This window comes from Perca fluviatilis, chromosome 7 (assembly GCF_010015445.1).
Source record: "Perca fluviatilis chromosome 7, GENO_Pfluv_1.0, whole genome shotgun sequence".
Lineage (NCBI taxonomy): Eukaryota > Metazoa > Chordata > Actinopteri > Perciformes > Percidae > Perca > Perca fluviatilis.
In genome coordinates, this window is record NC_053118.1 from 29,383,877 (window position 1) to 29,403,310 (window position 19,434).

Consider the following 19,434-nt stretch of genomic DNA (forward strand, 5'->3'; position numbering starts at 1 on the left):
TGTTGTAATTGTTCTTGTTTTGAACCATACATTCATGAATAGCACTTCAGTTGAGCAGTTTCACAGGACTTGTTTTACTTCTAGCAGAGATCCTAGTATGCCCACCACACAACCAATTATCCCAGAAAATACAAAGCAGATTTGCCTAATTTTTTCAGTCAGTCCTGTAACCAAACAGTCAGAGGTTTGTGTGTTATAACAACCAGACAAACTGTAAGTCATTCACAAAAAAATCACAAGCAAATGGTGTATGTATGAGTTTATTTGGAAGATTTAATACCATCATTGCTTCGGTTTACCAACAGGATTTTGAATCTAAGACACTGAAAACCCAAATATAAAGTATGGAAATAGAAATATCTAAAAGAGTGCGAGATACAAAAAAAAAGATTTAATCAATAATTCTACAGTAAATATGTTGCTTGTTTTGGTCAAATAATAAAAGAAATTCAAAGAAAGAAATGTATTTAACTTAAAGGTGATAACAACATTTAAACAACACACAAACAAAGAAGAAACACAAATTACAGCGGTTTACGATAAAGAACAAATGATCTAAAACAAAACAGTGGTGTCTAGCGGCAGTGTCTCCATGACATACTGCAGTTCTTACAAAGTAGTGTTGATCATGGTCAAATTATACAAATTTTGATCAAAATCTCCAGAAATAAACAAAAGATCCCAGACCCACAGTTTATATTGTCCAAAATTCAACAATTTATTTCTATATAGAAGTAAATCCTCAACCACTGAGCAGGTACAACTTTCCAGTATGTGTTGCACAACCACACAGGTGAAGACGTGACACAAGAATAGCTATGCTAGGCATCTGTATGTAAACAAAGTGCTGCTGTCACTACGCCTCGGCATGTTCAGGGCAGGGTCACCACAGCAAATGCTGTTTGAGGCCTTGTCTCTTGTGCTGTGTTTGTGCCGTACAGCAACCAGTAACAAGGTTTGTTATTTTTGTCAGATGAGTACAAGAAGTGAAATCAAAATGAAGGTTTCTGTCACAGACTCTGGAGTCAGGCATTTTTCTCTCATAGCTTTGGTGTATGTGTCCTCAACAGGGCGAGGTCACCGCTTATCTCTACCAGCAGCACATAATCTCCGTATGACAGCTGAATTCTTAATCGACAACTTTCCCAAAACAAAACAACCCTGTCCTCCTAACATTTACGGCAAATGTAAAAACACAATTGTTGATCTTATACCACTATTTTTCAGCAACAAATTATGTTAAACTATTTACCAATTTCATTACAAAAAGAGGAGACACTGTGATAGAATAAAGCCTAAACAAAAGGGCAAAGCTCTTCTGTCTGTTCCGAGAAATAAACAAAGCCCAGCTGCATGGGATGAAAAAGGTCATTATTCTTAGTTAAAGAATCAAGTTTATGCTACTTTCTTGTGGAAAGTACACACACACACACACACACACACACACACACACACACACACACACACACACACACACACACACACACACACACACACACACACACACACACACACACACACACACACACACACACACACACACACACACAATATATTGCATGTCTTTCCATCCTGGAAGAGGGATCCCTTCTGAGATGTCTTGCTTTTTTTTATCCCATTAAAGTTTTTTTTTGCTTATCCAAATTGAGGGTCTAAGGACATAGGGGGGTCGTATGCTGCACAGATTGTAAAGCCCCTTAAGGGAACTTTGCGATTTGTGATATTGGGCTATTTAAATAAAATTGACTTGACTTGACATGATGCACCTTCACAACGGCAAGAAGCTACTGTAACAGTAAACACTCTTAGAAAAAGGGAATAATTCTGTAAAAAACGACTATTAATTCAATTAAGGAATATACTGTGTAGTATTTCACTGCTGAGGCCAAGCAGGGAGGCAGCAATCAACTCCGTGATTATCCGTGTAAATATGAAGCAACCTACAATCATAGAATGACTTTTGAGAGTTTTTTCAGCGTCTTAAAACTTCAAGCAGAGTGAGCGCAGACGTAGATGTTTTTGTGCTCCTCCCAGTAGTGGAGCTCATCTGTGAAGCTCCAGGAGCAGGCCAGGTCTTTGCTGGTTTTGACCGTGTGGACCATGCAGTGGCCGGGCAACTTCTCAAACAGGTCCTCAGCTACATTGACCACCGAGACTTTCTTCTGACTCTGGATCAGCTGCTGGATGTGATTCTTATCCACAGGCTCAGGGGAGGAGCTGTAGGACACCCAGACATTGAGTTTCTCATCTGACGAAGGGACCTGGAAGCGACTCTTCCCTGTCGGGCAGTGGTAATCCTTCTTGTTGGCGAACAGGCCTGAAGGGGTCTTAAATATACGCACAGACCAGCCAACCCAGTCATACTTCTTCTTGAGTTTCTCTATGATAGCATCAGCTAGCTGCTGGTTGGTTAAGTTTGACTCGTCTCTCACCAGGCGACGGGAATCTATCTCAGCCTGCTTGGGGAAGCTGACGATGCAGTCTTCAATGACAACATTCATTTTATTCTGGACAGTATTCATCTTCTCACCCCAGTCTTTCAGAAGCGCGTCCTCCTCATCGTATCCCTTCAGAGCGGCGTGGCCCAGAAGTGCGATGAGCCCGATGCAGAAGAGCTTCTTCAGCCTGGCGCAGAAGTCCTCCACCGGCCGGCGACTTTTCTCTTCGTAGTTCAGGGTGATCTCCAGCACAGATTCCCCAGAGAAGTTATCTCCCGTCACAGAGTTGTAGAGGGTGATAAGGTTTTTGTCACCCCCGGTCTTGGCAAAATGCTCCAAGAAAAGTTTCTTCTTGACCTCCCGGAACTTGGGTTTGGCGTTGAGGATGTCCATGTACTTCCTGAACTGGTTAGTGATGTTCTCCTCCACTGGGAAATACACGGCATCCAACCCGCTCTTCTTGATCTCATCGTTGATCCGCTGAATCTCCTCTGAGACCACCTCCAGACGCTCTCGCACCTTCTGAAACTGCTCTTTCATGAACGCAGCCTCTTTGCTTTCCACATTATCCAGAGCCAGTTTAACAATTGGAGCAGCGATGGAGAAAATGGGGAAAAGGTCGCCGGCGATACTGGCCACCACTTCAGCTCCCTGTTCAAACAATTCCATCACAGTCTCCACCATATCCTTTTTGTCCGCTACAAGCTGCTGTAGCTGGCTTGCCATCTTTGCTGATGCTGTATCTCAGACTGATTCTAACAAGAGAAAAAATATTGACATGGTCAGAAACAGTCTGTTGTGATATATTTAAGATATTCTAGGAACAAGCATACAGGGGAAAAACTGAACACAAATGAGGCAGAAAGTATCAGACATTTCAGTTTTACCGACAGACACAAATGTTGGGTTTTCTTGATGTACTTACAGTTCTGTTCCAGTGTTGGTGGACTGCGGCCTGCCTTCTTGTTCCTCTTACAACACAGCAAAAACTGATAAGGAAAGAAAGAAACAGCCAAGTGAGTTCAGTGCTGGCTGCTGGCCACACCCAGTGAGCGATGAGTCAACAATGCAAAGAGAATTCAGCAGTGACAAAAAGCTGGTAGGGGTTGAATTGTGTATGTTTTTTAGTGAGTTTACACCTGGAAAATCAACAGTTTCATTAAGACTCAATGACATTTTTTTGAGTCATTTAAAATAAGGGAAAAACGAAATTATAAATTCCATTATCTCTCCTAACTCCCTGTCAGCCACTCTGCCTATTATTCTCAAGCTCAATGAGGAAATGTTATGCTTAAAGGAATAGTTTGACATTTTGGGAAATTCACTTATTTGCTTTCTTGACCAAAGTTAGATGAGAAAATCAGTACCGCTATATTTTCTATTCTTACAATATGACGCTACAGCCAGCAGCCAGTTAGCTTAGCTTAGCATGAAGACTGGAAACATCTAACTCTCTGCACGAGAGTGAATAAGCATATGTCAAAATGTCAAACCTTTGCTTTAACTTTAAGACAACACGTATGCCATGGGTGATGTCATAACAGCTACTGTGCTCGCATCAACAGATTTATTTTCATGACAACTGAGCATACTCAATCCAAAGATGACAACCATGTCGAATGGTAGAAAGGTCTGGGAAAGATTATTAAATGGATTTTGAGTTAGGATTATTTTATTAAACAGTCTGTTGTTATTCTGTCATTAAATAAATCTGGTACATTTTTTTCACTTGGACTGTAATATAATGTTTTCAAAATCATATAACATAACACTAAAGGTTAAAAAGCAAGTCTTACGTGATTCTAAGTGATTATTGCTAAGAAGGAAACTAATTCCTGCTGTGTGCTTTGCACTTAAAAAACAAGAGGTCAACTGGATTTGGAAAATCTTATTTCACACAAACACCTCCTCCCGAATGCCAGGAAACATTTATTCTCTGGGCATGTTCAGACATGCCCTTTTGCAAAAATGGAAATGTGTAATTTGGGAGAAAATCCAATTTTGGCGCCAAATTATGCTAGTCATCCACTGGCTTCACAAACTCCATCTCACATTCATTGTCTACGCAGCAGCTTTAGCTGTCATCATCACATGTTTTAATTCATATTTCTGGCTTTCTGAGAGGTGTTCATGTTCAGTTTTTTTTTTAAGTTGTGGCTGGAGGAGAAGCAGCAGGGCTGTTTCTTCCTCAGCCAGCCCAGTCAATAATGGAGCAGCAGGCGTGGGAAGTGATTAAGTGTAAGAGGTTAAACTTGCTGGGCAAGGGTGCGTTTTCCAGTGAAACTCAGCAAGTTACCACGGCAACAAGACAATGGAAAATAATCTGTCAGCTTGTTCGTCCCTCTGCTGAGGTCTGCTCTGTGGGGTTTATCTTCATCTACAGTAGCTAGACTGCAGAAGATTGCAGTGAGAAGATATAACACTCACTTCTCAGCCTGAGAGTGGTAGCAATCTTTTTATCTTCTCTTGGGAAGAAAGCCAATAAGCGTTTTTTTGTTGTTGTTTTTTTAATTATCGAACTATTTCTTTAAAGCATCCCTTAAATGTCAAGCACAACATTCTAAAAATTGTTCAATTGTGTTATAAATACCAGCATATATCTGCATAATTACCTTAAACTAGACAACAAAAACCACAAAGAAAAGGAAATTCCAGCAGGATGTTAGAACATTTACAGTTACTGTATCTGATTTGATTTGACTGAGCTAAAACTGTGATTCCTGTTTTCCACTGATGGTCTCTCTCTCTCTCTCTCTCTCTCTCTCTCTCTCTCTCTCTCTCTCTCTCTCTCTCTCTCAGGGTCCCAGGGGTTGTGTTACTGCAGTCTGAGTGCATGTGAAGCACCATCACACACACAATTTAAACATAAAAGTGCTTAAAGAAATCACATTTTCAGAGACAGAGAGCTGCAGGTGCATCTCACCAGAGATATGAAGTCCAGGCTAACAGACAAGCATAACAAGTCTTGTTTTTGTAAACTAATATTTCCACCTATGCCCAGTAATATACAGTGATGGAAAGTAACAAAGTACATTTACTGTACTGAAGTACAACCTTGATGCACGTAACCTGAGTATTTCCATGTTATGCTACTTTATTTCAGAGGGAAACATTGTACTCTTTACTCCACTGCATTTATTTGACAGCTATATAGTTACTACTACTTTTCAGATTAAAATTGTACATAAAGAAAGATAACCATGTAAAATAAAATGCACCGTTAATAATGATTTCCAACCATTTAAGCTTGTGACCTATATCTATGCTTGTGACCCCTTGTTATATTTCAGGTATGAAAACTAACACACTTGTGAGAGGGTTTAATTTAAATAACTGTTTGATGGTTACCTATATTTCATAAAAACGCAAATATTAGTAAAAAGTCCCCAAAAAAATGAATAGAGATTTGAGAAATAGATCTTTTGTTTTAGTTTTGTCTTGTTTCCTACCACATTAATTATCTCCCAACAGTAATCATCATGCATCAGTATCTAATAATGCAATAATATGTCAGTCGAGGACATTTTTCTGCAAGATGAGTACTTTTGATCTACTTTAAATACATTTAGCTGATAGTACTTTTATGTTGTAGTTTACAGTGTGGTATTTGCACTTTGTTTTAGTTCAAACTGGTAATAAATAGTTTTATGTAATGTGCTGAACAACAGTAAGCTACATTGGAAATATTTAACAGCATTTGCGATTATGATAAAAAAAAAAAAAATAAACCGAAGTGAAACATATGTGCATGTTGTCATCTGTTCAAATAGTTCATGATTCATGTATGTTATGTGGCAGAGCTTCTTACTAAACACAAAGATGACCAGGCCCTCTTCCAGCTGACCACTTACAGTAGTGTGACCACTGAGAGAACTAAACGCTCTGTTAATGCGCCCTCTTAATGGAGAATGTATTGATCAGTCCGTGTACAGGCTCTCTAATTGTATCATTTTACAGCCGAAGGACAGAGAGCCAAACAAACATCGCAGGTTAACACCACAGATTAGTTTTTTTGTTGTTGTGTGTGTGTGTTACAGCGCAACACAAGTGGATAACGCCTTTAAAAAGTTTGACACTTCCTGGAAGAAGTGAAGCGGCAGATCTGGCAACCAACGCCCATAAAAGTCGAAACTTTTTTTTTTGGTTTAAACTGCATTAAATTTCGCAGATTCATCTAATCACCCACTTCACTTTATTAAATGAAAGCGGCGTTAACAAAATATGCGTATTTGACCCTTTTTTAACAGCACTACGGTGGGTTCAAGAGGAAGAAATGCTCCATTATGTAACGAGACACTGGAATGGAGTCGATACATTTGAATCGATCATTTGCTATTAAAGTGTCTTATCACTAGGATACTATCGCAGTTAACCTATATAAGCCTGTCCACTATGAAATAATCTGAACAGAAATGGACTCACCTTAAAAAGTTTGCGGAAGAAATACACTAACTTCCAGACTGTTTGTCTTCCTATTGGTCATGTGGCTCTCATGTTACAGAGGAGAGGCACACCCAGTCAGACCAGACAGAAAAAAATAAAACTTGGGTGGTAGAGGAAAAAAGAAGTTGTGAACATAATAGGTTGTTGCGGTGGCAATATTATTACAGATCAACCTCCACCCATTTGATAAACAATGACATTAAAACATTAGCCTACTGTTGAAGGAGATTTGTTCTGAGTCAGCAGAACACTATGCTTCATAATTAGTCAGGATTTTCAATTATTGTAGTAACTCCAAAAGTGCTTTTAAATAACTAATGATGACCAATGATGACAAAATCACTCATATTTTTTTGTTTATTACAAAATAAAGTAAAATATACATAAGTATCATGATGAATTGATTGTGGAATAAGGATTTTTGGACGTTTGCCCTGTAGCAATATATTGCACCAAAAGCAGCAACAAATATAGAATATATATTGATATAATCTGCCACCACAGTATATCTCATTTATTTCATTGTGATATAAATGCTGGGGCTTTTGACCATATCACAGAGTTATGAGAAGAATGATACCACTATCATGTCTGTTTGCTAAACATGAAGCTCCAGCCAGGTGACGGTGTGCTTAGCTTAGCATAAAGTCAGAAAGCAGCTAGCCTGGCTCTGTCCAAAGGTGATGAAATCCTACTAAACTAAAAGTTATATCTTGTTTGCCATATAAAGCTAAGTGTACTTTACAGTTTTACTGTCGAGATCCATGATCGGTCCGGCACATAACCTGCAAATTGATGTTTATGTTAATGTTACACTTCCCGTTTCAAGTTATGCTTAGGTTAAGCTAATTGTCTCCTGGCTGTAGCCTCAAACTTTAAAGATAGAGCCGAGAGTGGTATCGATTTTCTTATCTTACTCTTGGCAAGAAAGCGAGTGAGTGATCGTTTTTTCCCAAAATGTCGAAATGTTCCTTTAAATGTTGAGCACTGCCGACAATGGTCTGAGATGTTAAAGGGATTAAAGGGGAAGGGTGCCTTGGTATGGTAAAGTCTCTGGCTGCTATAACAGACTAATATCCTCATATTGCCCAACCCTAATAATAATCCAATGAGGACAGAATCATTATAAGTTTCATAACATTAAGTCGAAGCTGGCATGGAGATGAACGACTCTGAAAAAACACCCTGAAGCTGCTGTATCATCAAGAGATGAAAGCTATATATGTAAACGAATAAAAATCATTACAAGTAAGACAATAAATCACATACCAGATCTCTTAAAGAGCAGATTATGCATTGATACAGACACTATTTATGAATAATTTTCTATATTTAGTGAAAAACAATTTCGCAGGTCTCTGGTAAAGACATTCATGAATTTATGTGTAGCTCATTTCTTGCGGATGCACTACTTCTGCGAGCCTACTCGGAGTGGATGCACAGGTAGGCTCTTTTGTGTTTTCCATAGTAGTAACAATCCTCATGGAAGTTGTTGGTCTCCACCACCTCCTTGTAATGGCTGACAGCATGGACCAGGCAGTTGGGGAAGCTCTTATTCAAAGCCAGAGCCACTGCCATCATGTCCCCCTTCATCTTCTGACTCTCAATCTGCTCCTGGATCTGACTCTTGTTAATGGGCTTGGGGTCGACACAGAAAGAGACCACCACTTTGATCTTGTTCTTGGTCAAAATGTCAAACCAATTGGCTCCTCCACTTCCGTGGCACTTCTTTCCTGCCAGCCAGTTGAAAAAGAAAATGCGCTCCCTGTTGCCGAAGGCCCTGATGGACCAGTTCACCCAGTCGTATTTCTTAATGAGCGAATCCAGAAGGGATTTGGTGAACTCGCGGTCGACAGTGCCGGGATTCTCCTGAAGGAGGTGCTCCATGTCTAACTTGGCTTGATCGGCAAAGTTCTCGGTACAGTCATCCACAGCTGCTTTCATTCGATTCTCTACATCCTCCATCCGGCCCTGCCACTTCTTCACCATCTCCTCCCCCACCACTCCTTCCTTGAGGGCGGAATGGCCCATGACGGCGATAATGCCCACCACAAAAAGCTTCTTCAGCCGGGCACAGAAATCCTCAACTGCCCTTCTGCTTCTCTGCTCTGTGGCCAATACCGTTTCCAGCATCGGATCTCCTGAGGTGCTCTCCCCGGTGACAGCATTGTAGAGTGCGTCCAAGTTCAAGTCGGCATCGGTGTTCTCGTAATGGCTAATAAACTTCTCCATCTTCTTCTCTTTGAACTTTGGCTTGGCGTTGACAAAGTCCTGGAACTTTTCGTACTGGCTCAGCATCTGTGCCTCTCGATCGAAGTTCTGCTTGTTCATCGACGTCCTCTGCAGCTCCCGGGCAATTTGATCAATCTCATCTTGGATTCCTTCGAGTTTCTGGTTGACCAGTTCGAACTGCTGAGTCAGGTAGCGAGCCTCTTTGCTGTCCGGGTTGCTGAGTATCTCGGCTGAAGCCATGAACACAGCCTCCAAGACAGGGTGAAGCTGGCCCACGGTGGCAGCGAGCACCTCGGAGGCTTGCCCCATGATCTCCACGCCTTTCTCGATCTTGTCCCTGTTATGCACGAGCCAATCTGCCACACTGTTCATCTTTGTATTATTTATTTCAGACTAACTAACTGAATGTGTTTTCCACTGCCAGAGGCTTTGCTGGTGCCTGAAACAAGAAGAAACATGAAACCCTTGTAAAGTTCATTATAGTGGGATTTAAAGACATTTCAGAAAAAAAAATATGGCTGCTCCTTTTTCCTTTTTTCAGTTACATTTGGCAAAGCAAATGTAATGAGCTGACATTTTTGTATTTTTTTCTCTCACAGGACATTTCCCTGACAAACATAACCCTACAATAAAAGAAACGGCAGGTCATGTCTGCACATGTAGGCATCCAGTTTCAAACCGCACCCTCAGAGCCTCAGCTAATGACAGGGACTCGTTTTTAAGCCTTGGTGGCATTGACACATATCAGGAATAAAAGCTCAAGAAGGTACACAAACGAGGCACACACGGATGGCAATTCAGAATAAATATCAAACATGATGTGTGTACTCATGAATTATGACGTGGAGTATTGTGCAACATTGCAGTATTGGCCCTTTGGGATGTCTTTTTTTTTAAACTGCTTTAACAATAGCCAAGACCCAAAGCAAACACAGATGTTCACAACATGGTAAAAGAGGGGGATTTACTTTGGTAACGAAAGTATGGTTTTCAATGTAAAATACACGAGAGAGATGATCTAACTCATTCTCTGGAGCCCATATCCAGTTTAGAAAAAAGGCACACCCAGGTCTGAGAGAAGAAAATCCCCACCAATGCACTTGTCAAATAATGCAATCACACTTCCCTAATCATTACAGCCTCAATGTAATTAAAACCAAAAACATACAAATGTGGCTTTCTTGAGGTTTTGGTATGAAAAAAACAGACAAAAACAGGTTTATATGTGTAAGCACAGAAAATAGGCTCACCAATTGCTGCAGTGATGAGATCAGTGGTGTCATTTTACAGCTTTTCCTATCACCGAGCTAATTAGAATTACTTTATTCAGCCACATGCCATCAGTGCTTTTACATTTCCCCCACCCCCACCCCACATTTCTATGTGATGAAAATAACAAAATAGTGCACCATTCAAAATTTGAATTTGTGATTACATAACAGATTTAAAATTCCATTCCAATTTAAAGAGACAAAATAACTGTTATACTTACTGAGTAATTATCTTGGTTTGTGTTTGAAAATATCTTCCCTTGTTAAACCCCAAAAAAATAAAACAGGTTTGTCTTCCTTTAGCAACAAAAAGTGAAATATATTTCTCTGAAAGGAAAAAAGGCGAGTCTTGATCAAACACTGGTCAACAGCTACAGAGCTTTTATAGGAACCACATATGTAAATCCTTAAAAAGACCACTTCCCCCAAATAACTCATCTCTACCTCTTGCACGTCACTTAAATCCGGCTGTTTTTCCACAGAAAGAACATTTTTAGGAAATACATGAGTTTTTTTTTTTTTAAAGAAAAGAAAAATCCAGTTTCTCATAGTTTCTAATGAGGACCAACGTTATTAATAGTGAGAAGTACTGAACAAACAAAACTGAATATTGAGTTTTTCTTTCTTTCTTTCTTTCTTTCTTTCTTTCTTTTTTCTTTCTTTCTTTCTTTCTTTCTTTCCTTCCTTATTTTTCTTTTATCTTTTATAGAAAACTAACGTTAAACATGATGCTAAAGTGGTGAAATAGATGATGGAGATGCTGAGTAAAGAATTAGAGCAGACAAAGAAGAACTCACCTTTGTAGCTAAATATCCAGCAGGCTGCAGTCCAGTTATCCAGTAGTCCAGCTGTGCCTGTGAGCACCAGCCTCTTTGGGATGTATATATAGACTCTCTCTCTCTCTCTCTCTCTCTCTCTCTCTCTCTCTCTCTCTTACTCTCTCCCTCTTTCTCTCTCTCTCTCTCCCTTTCTCTCTCCCAGTATCTGTCTGTCTCTCTCTCGTCACTCCCCCTTTGGAACTCCTCCATCCTGTTCCAGCATTCCTCAGAAACCCACTCAGAGGGATGAGGGGCCGGCACTGACACAGATAACATCCTGTAAACACTCCCCATGCAGGGACACCATGCACCCTGGGAAAACTTTTTTTTAAAAGATTGGTTTCTGTATGTGTGTGTGTGTGTGTGTGTGTGTGTGTGTGTGTGTGTGTGTGTGTGTGTGTGTGTCTGTGTATGTGTGATAAAGAGAAACAAAGACAAGGAGAGGGAGAAAGAGAATAAAAAGGAGTCCAGTCGCAGTAGGGTTCAGCAAAGCGACCCATGAGGACAAAACCCCTCTTGTTGTGGCTCGAATAAGGTTGCCATGGCCACTGCACCGGTTCCTCTAACTTCTGTGACACTGTGCATGCTCGAAAGCCTAATTCAGCTCCCTCTGTTTGCAACAAGTTGGGATCTACAGCAAGTTAGTACCCTACATAACAAAATAAAACATTATTTAGACATGCATGCTGAGACTTGTTTTCTGAAAAATACTTTTTTAAGAAAAGGCTTTTGAGAGGATTTCATGAATGTTGACCTACTTCACTCAGAAGCTGATAATTAGTGATGGAAACCTATTGGTTGCTGGATTCAAGCATTGCAAATAGGGATGACATTTGCCCTGCAGGGGCAGCACTCAGTCCGTCACAGTGCCACCCAGTGAAAGACAAGTCTGTGTTTGGAGTACACACCATGACAGTCAGAGCTCACTCATGGCCTTTGTGCTTTATTAAGCAGGCCGTGACACACACAGCCCAATGTCACTGTCAACTGTGCTCCTATATGGATCATAAAGAGGCGGGAACAGGAAGAGGAGGGAAGGATGTCTGCAGAAAATTGATACTGGTCAGCCGAGCAGAGGAGGGTTAGGCGAGCACGTCCGCCAACGCCTTGTTCCTGTGTCGTCCCTCTGTCAGATCTCACACTTATAACCATCAGAAAGTTGAGAGTAGCTTTCGCAGGGACTCAACAGTATGTGGCGTGATGGGTGGTACAGGCCGATGCTGGTAAACACACGCTGTGGAGGCCTGAACGTGACGTCACTCAGCTGGAGGACCTTGCTTTGTTTTCTTTGGGTGTTTGTTTTCCAGACAAATTTTTCTAAAGAGCTGGATTTCTTTTATGTTGGCAGAGAAAATGAACACGCATCAGTGCCCCGACATTTGGAGCCTGGAAGTTGGAACCAAGCAAACAACACGGTCTTTGAAGAAGCTCTGGCTCCAGAATCAATGGAAAAGTGTTGAATTTGTAGAAATGTTTTGCCTTTGTTGTTTGTGGTTTCAGACTCACCAGGTAGAAACATGGGTAAAATATTTGCGATAATGACAGCCAGCTGAGGAAAGCTTTGTGTGCATCAAGCTGTTTTGTCTGGCTTTACTCAGCATGCATCCACTCCGCATGTTGGACAAGCTGAACTGATCTTTTTCATGATTTTGTGTTATACCGAGTTGCATGAAAGTATTATGTCTGCTTTTTGAAGCACTCATTTTATTAGGATAGAACGGGCACTAATAATTCCAGTATCAGGAGCTTTGATTCCTACAATATCACCAATAGTATAAATATATGCACTTATTGTAAGATGTTCTGGATCTAAACGTAACTTTCAGTCCTTGCTGATGATTAATGTTTTCTTTTCAACGCAAGAAATTAAAACGTCAAGCATTATCTGTGAATTGCAGCTGCGTCATAAATCTATATTCTGTAAAAAAATGATAAAACAATAGCTTTTAATGTTTGTTTTTTTGACATTGATGTCATTTTATGTGAAGTTCTTGACTGTTTCGTCTCATGGTACTATATCTAATAACAAAATCCAGTAACTGAGGTTGTGCCGTCTTTGTTGTTTGTGTCTAGAAGCTGAAATGATAAATGACTTCCTGGTTGGAGGAAGCTATTGACCGTGTTTTATCTTTTTGACCCTGGCCAAGGTCTAGTGTTTCCTCCTCACCACAAGATGTCTCTTCAGCTCACAGGAAAAGCCCGCGGTGGCTCATCCCATGGTAGAATATACGAAGCATTTTCGGACAGGGTCGGTGTTTGAAAACATCAATGGCACTAATTGAGACAGAAAAAAAAAAGAGAAACTGAAACACTTCTATATAAGAGGATATTTGTATAGTTGTATATCATAAACTAAGAAAAGACAGATCATTATAATGCAAAGAGATGCAGAGACATGTTTATAGGACAGAACTTTACAGAGGAAAATAAAGACGCTCAGCCTGAAATACAAGCCTTATTTTTGGCAGAGCTTTAAACAAACCCAGGAAAAATGTTGATGATGACCTGCCTAGACCAGGATTTAATGCCAATTATTTAATTGCACAAGCTGAACAACATAGTTAGTTTGGGGAACCGTTTTAGTTGTAAGTAGTCATATAAAGAAAACGGAATTCATGTGCTTACAGACATTTGCTCTCATTTTCTGTATATCCACACCTCAGTATTACATCAGTGTAATGAAGGATTGCTTCATAAAGAGAAAGCTGTTAGTGGGAGATACAGGATTTAGTACCCGTCATGCCAGATTTGACTCCCATGGGAAAATAAATGTGGGCAGGATTGACAAATGTTTTCATTGTGTAATGGATGCTTGATCGTGGGATATTGCCAGAGGCCCCTAAACAGCAGACAGAAAGTTGGTGCGTGCCCATGTTATCACCTATTAAAATTTCCCCTTGAAACAGCATTGATTTGAATGTCAGGATGGGGTGTGTTTACATGTGCTTGATACAATCATATCCTGATGAAGATTTGCTCGGTGTAAGCATTGTTTAGTAAACTAATGAGATAACATCAGTGCAGGGTGAAGATACACTGTATTTTTTGGGAATCTCATAGCCAGTTTTCTCTCCAATGTGTCTACAAAATAATCTGTGTCTTTAAAGAGTAAGAGTATGCCTCCTTTTCCCTTTGTAGTTGTGAATATTGCATGAATGGACTTCTGCTCTGGCTGCTACAGCCTAAAATTGGGTGAAGGTGAACATTGCAGCCATGACAAATGCTCACATCACAGACTGATTATGTTACAAGTCTTTAAAACAATATCAGCATCAAAATGATTATATCCTAATACAGAAAGCACAGTCATATTTATTCTTGAGCCTGGCCCGTGGAACTACCAAAAGGGCCGAAGGCTGCATCCTGCCATCCATCACGTCGCTAACACATACTCTTCATACTGAGACTGAAATTTCAGCAATGTCAATTATTCTTTGTGTCTCAATTTGGCCTTCAGGGATTTTTTGTGATGAAGTAACACAACCCAGAACGTCAGCATACACTGTACTTTAACAGTCTCTAGTTTTGTTGTGAAGATGGTGTTTTCGGTATCGCCGGCCTTCCCCGTCCCCCCTCCAGATGTTTCCAGGTCACAGAGAACATGGCGTTTAGTGACATACTAATGCATCACTTGGGCTAAAGAAGTCAAGGGAGTGCAGGGGCAGAGGGAAAGTGCTTCCTTAGTTCATTTTAAGGACCGTTTCATGGAAAATAAAAGTGACAGAACTGCTTTCGGTTCCTCTTCGCTGACTGTTCTCTGTTTATCTTGTGCTGTACCTTGAACATTCGGTTGAAGGTCCTTGTTTGAATGACAACATGTTTCAGTTGGGAATGATTAAGGAGGCATTTTATTTTATTTTTTTATAACTTTATTTTAGGCGTTTTCAATATACAGAAATGAACATACATACATACATACATATACCATACATACATACATACATACATACATACATATACAAACTCAAGACATAGTCCCACATTGCTGCCCTCCAATTGTCCCTCTCCATACACCCTCCCATGGAACCAAGTAAAAAATAAATAAAATAAAACAAGATGCATTTCTACAGAGGTATATCAATGGGCTAGTCAGACAGTTGACCAAAGAGAGTGCTTAGATAACATGAGCTGTTAGAGATTCAACTCCTTCACATATTCAATGAAGGGAGTCCACACTCTATTGAATGTGTCACAAGAACCTTTCAGTGTATGTCTAATCTTTTCTAGCTGAAGTAAAGATAGCACCTCCTGGATCCATCTCCTGAAGGGTGGGCATTTATTATTAAGGAGGCACTTTTAAGGACAGAAAGATTTTCATGGACCAACACTTTCTCTTCCTCTCCTTACCCTCCTTTTCTTGAGTTGCTGTGTAGGCTACAGTTTGCTTATGATCTATAACACTGAACTTTGACCAGTCTGAGTCACGCACCAACGATCTGTATGCGCAACAGTGACTCCAGCAGCAAAAGGCCAACAGACCGCCTGGATACAAGCCCATCTGTCACTCACACAGATCAATATAAACTCGGGTTCGATCTGAGGAAACAGATAAAGGCTCAGAGGCTGGAATCCATCCTTGCCCTTACACAAGTGAGTCAATCCACCTTTAAGCTCCATGTAAATTGAAAATCTATTTGTTCTTGCTGGCAACCTTTTGTTAATCATATTGTTGTACTCCTAATTCACCGAGAGCCTACAAAAAGGCCTCTAAGCTCTAATTTTAGGTCAGACTGCTGCACATAAATATTACAGAAGTTCAATTAATTAAAGATTGTCTGATTATATTAACGAACTTCAAGATATTATTATATTATATTAAAATTATTTTAGATCTGTTACATTCCACAATAAAACATGTGGCTCCTACATGCTCCCATGTCTGTCCTTTATGTAAAGGAACCAGCTCTATCATACAGTTATTCACAGAGCCTATTGTGGCATGTAAAGACTGCTGAGACAAAAAAGAGGTACTGATGTAGGGGACAGAACATGTTCACAGATCAATACAGCAATTACATCTGTATTTCACTAATGCGTTTGTGGACATACAAATATGCCTGGAGGACTATTATATTGTAGGACTAACTCCCGCTCTCCCAGAACCTTCCTGAATGTTGAAATCACACATCGTCATCCCACCCTCCTTCTAAAATTATACCATTGCCTTTCTTCGGGAAACCACACTGTTAGTTACAGAGTGGACTCCTACACAAAAATTTTAATTAAAAAGATCTGATGTTGGAGCTCCTTGCTTAAACTAACCTCTCTTTCCTCTGACATCCACCTCAGATATCAGCCCTAAGTCTGAACTGAATGAGTTCAATGAGTGTTCAAATTTCAAGAGTCCACTGCTGCACATCCACTGCCTTAACTATTATAATGACTGCTATAAAATAAAGTCCTACTAAACAAACATTGGCTCTGTTTGAACTGTTGGTGAGGGCCAAATGCCAATAATGCACGAACTGATAAGAAAATATGGAAGATTTCTAATGTCTAAATAAAAACTAAAATCCAACACAGAAATAAAGTGTTTTGCTTTGTATGCATGCATTCACTGTGTAACAATTAAATGAAAAAAACATGTCACATGTCTTTAATTACTAAATTAATTGTTTTACATTGAGATTGTAGAGAGATCCAGCTATGTGGAAAAATGCCCAAGGATAACCTCTTCAAGGCCTAACTGAACATTGATACAGAAAATGGACAATGAATCAAACAATCAAGAAGAGACTCATAAAAATCTGAAATAAATATATATGTGTCAGTTGCACCTGCTGCTGACATCCGCTGTAACAGCATCCTGCTCGAACTGTTGCAAAAGGCATGCACAGTAAAACCTTGTTCACCATTACTTTTGAGGAGTGGTACAATACAGTTGCATTACACATTGCATTACAATACCCTCACCCTTACCCGATTCCCCTCACCCACTCTCCCCAAACGCACCTTGGTAGCGGATGTGTTGACAATACAGCATTTCACAAGTACAAGTGCACATTTTCACAGCCATACTTCTACACTCACATTTCTATGACTTGTTAAGAGTTTAAGAATAGGGCTGCAAGTAACAATTATTTTTATTATCGATTAATCTGCCGATTATACAATACAACACAGAAAACAAAGTAAAGAGGCGTTTCAGTGGTGTACAGCAGAGGGTAGAATAGGCCTTGCGATATTCAATGCAAAGCACTGTCATTAGTTTTTATTAGAGTCTTTTCTTTTTAAGAGGAAGACGCATCATTGATGCCAAAATGACAAATTAGCAACTCTCCAATCATGGCTTTGGGCAGAGTTTATCTGTGCTGACACCAGCTGATGGCAGTCATGACCAATAGTCCTTCATATTAAAACAGTTTCCTCTGAGACCGCGCTCTGAAGGCCCACTAGTGTTGACTTTTCATGTAGTCACATTTGTGATTGACTATCGGCAGTTTTAGGAGATGGATTGTGCTGCAGGAGGCTGTACAAACTTTGAGGGATCTTTTTAGCAGAATTATCCAGGAGTGTTTATAACTAAGCTAATAAGTGTTAGCTAGTTAGCGTTAGCTTACATTAATGGAGGAGGATAAGCTAATGCTAAATGTGCATCCGGGATGTAGGCTATCTGCAAAATGTTCACCATAAACTCACAACAGTTAAATAAAAACACTACTATCGACATATATATATATATGTATATATATATATATATATATATATATATATATATATATATATATATATATATATATATATATATTTCCCTTAAAATGTATTTGGCAAAAAAGATGAGCAGTAGGCTGTATAATCGTAATTTCTAGGAGACAGAGTTCCACTTTTCTTAGTCAAGATAGATCAGCTCCAGCATCACTCTTTGTCTTTGTTTTCAGAAGTAGAGTTCAGACTCTGGGGGGGGGGGGCATGTTGGTATTTGCCTTGCGCCTTTAAATCATTTAGTCCGCTCCTGCATCTGATCCTCTGTATTTGTTAATGTTCTCATGAGGATTTGATGCAGACTGTGAGGGATTAACTGAAGGCAATGACTCTCTGTGATGTGGCATTTCCTGGTTCTCCTCTCTTTCATTTCCTCTTTCTCACGCTTTTACTTATTCACCTCCCACTCCCTCGGGGTCTTTATCCACAACGTCACCTCCCCCATCTGTGTTGCACAACCAGACTCACCTAGCTTATTTGTTTCTTTTAGCCTACTGATGAAACCAAAGAAATTGTTTTTTTTTTCTTACCTAATGAAGTTTGTTTTAAAATATTGAAGCATTCCTGCTTTCAGTTACCAGATGAAACCAGTAAATAATGACAGTCTGGCAACATTTAATTATTATTCCCAGATCACTAAAATATATATATATATATATATATATATATATATATATATATATATATATATATATATATATATATATATATTATTTTATTTTGCAGAACATAGAGGATTTTAGATGGCTTTTATCCTACCTGTTTAAGAAACAATGCCAGAATGAGAGAAGACAGACAGACAGGTAAAGAGCTGCAGGACTACAAATGAGGAGAGACAGATGGGTTAGCAGCAGAAACAGAGAGTGTGGTAAGTGAAGGTCAGGGTGAACAAGAACACAGATTAATATTGTGAAATTCTTCAATGCTGATGGGGTCAACAACCTGCTGCAAATGAGGGCGAGAGGAATCTTACTTTGTGTGTGTTGTTGGAGGGGTTAGACTACAACAGCACTGGGGGTTTGAGTAGAGCAATATGAGGCCTTGAAGAGGGAAGCCAGACAAACATGGCATCAGAGGAGAAAGGGAAGTGTTGGAAAACATGAGGGAAATTTCGAGGCGCTGCAGATGGCCAAGACACGTGTTTACCACCTGGTGGATTTCCACTTAAAAGATTTACTGACAAATGGATTCTTCAGACATTCCGGCTGCATTCAGACACATGTAGGTCCTCTACAAATATATACAGCAGGTAAAACTGCTGTTAACGCTGGAATTCGTACCAACAATGAGTTGATACAACTTTACAAACACAATACTAATGTTGAATGCATGACTGGATGCATTCCAACATGTTACTTAAGTAAAAGTATTAGCATCTTGAAGCACCAGAAGTAAAAGCCACCAAAAAAAGCTCATTATGCAGAGTTGTCCATTTCACAAAAGTTATATTTATTATATGTAAGCATCACTTTACTGTTGCAGCTGGCAAAGACGATTTCAACTACTTTATGTAACCTACTGCTCAGTATA

General features: G+C 39.7%; 1 protein-coding gene and 1 long non-coding RNA gene across 5 annotated transcripts; one reads left to right on the forward strand and one right to left on the reverse strand.

Moving 5' to 3' along the window:
• Positions 1-244: 244 nt before the first annotated feature.
• Positions 245-11,323, reverse strand: LOC120562175 (protein rapunzel-like). 4 transcript variants are annotated; one of them, XM_039805727.1, is made up of 3 exons: positions 11,182-11,269; positions 3,364-3,427; positions 245-3,193 (listed from the first exon to the last, which is right to left on the reverse strand). In XM_039805727.1, exon 3 carries the CDS (start codon positions 3,162-3,164, stop codon positions 1,989-1,991), a length of 1,176 nt encoding a protein of 391 aa, XP_039661661.1. In that variant the 5' UTR covers positions 3,165-3,193; positions 3,364-3,427; positions 11,182-11,269; the 3' UTR covers positions 245-1,988. The 4 variants fall into 4 exon arrangements, with proteins under 4 accessions (XP_039661661.1, XP_039661660.1, XP_039661659.1 ...); XM_039805726.1 differs by lacking the exon at positions 11,182-11,269 and adding an exon at positions 6,861-7,182; XM_039805725.1 differs by lacking the exons at positions 245-3,193; positions 3,364-3,427 and adding exons at positions 7,355-9,552; positions 10,606-10,711 and having other exon boundaries at positions 11,182-11,290.
• LOC120562177 lies at positions 3,114-6,177 on the forward strand. Its single transcript, XR_005639706.1, has 2 exons — positions 3,114-3,537; positions 5,238-6,177. It is a non-coding gene; the product is annotated as an uncharacterized LOC120562177 (long non-coding RNA).
• Positions 11,324-19,434: the final 8,111 nt, after the last annotated feature.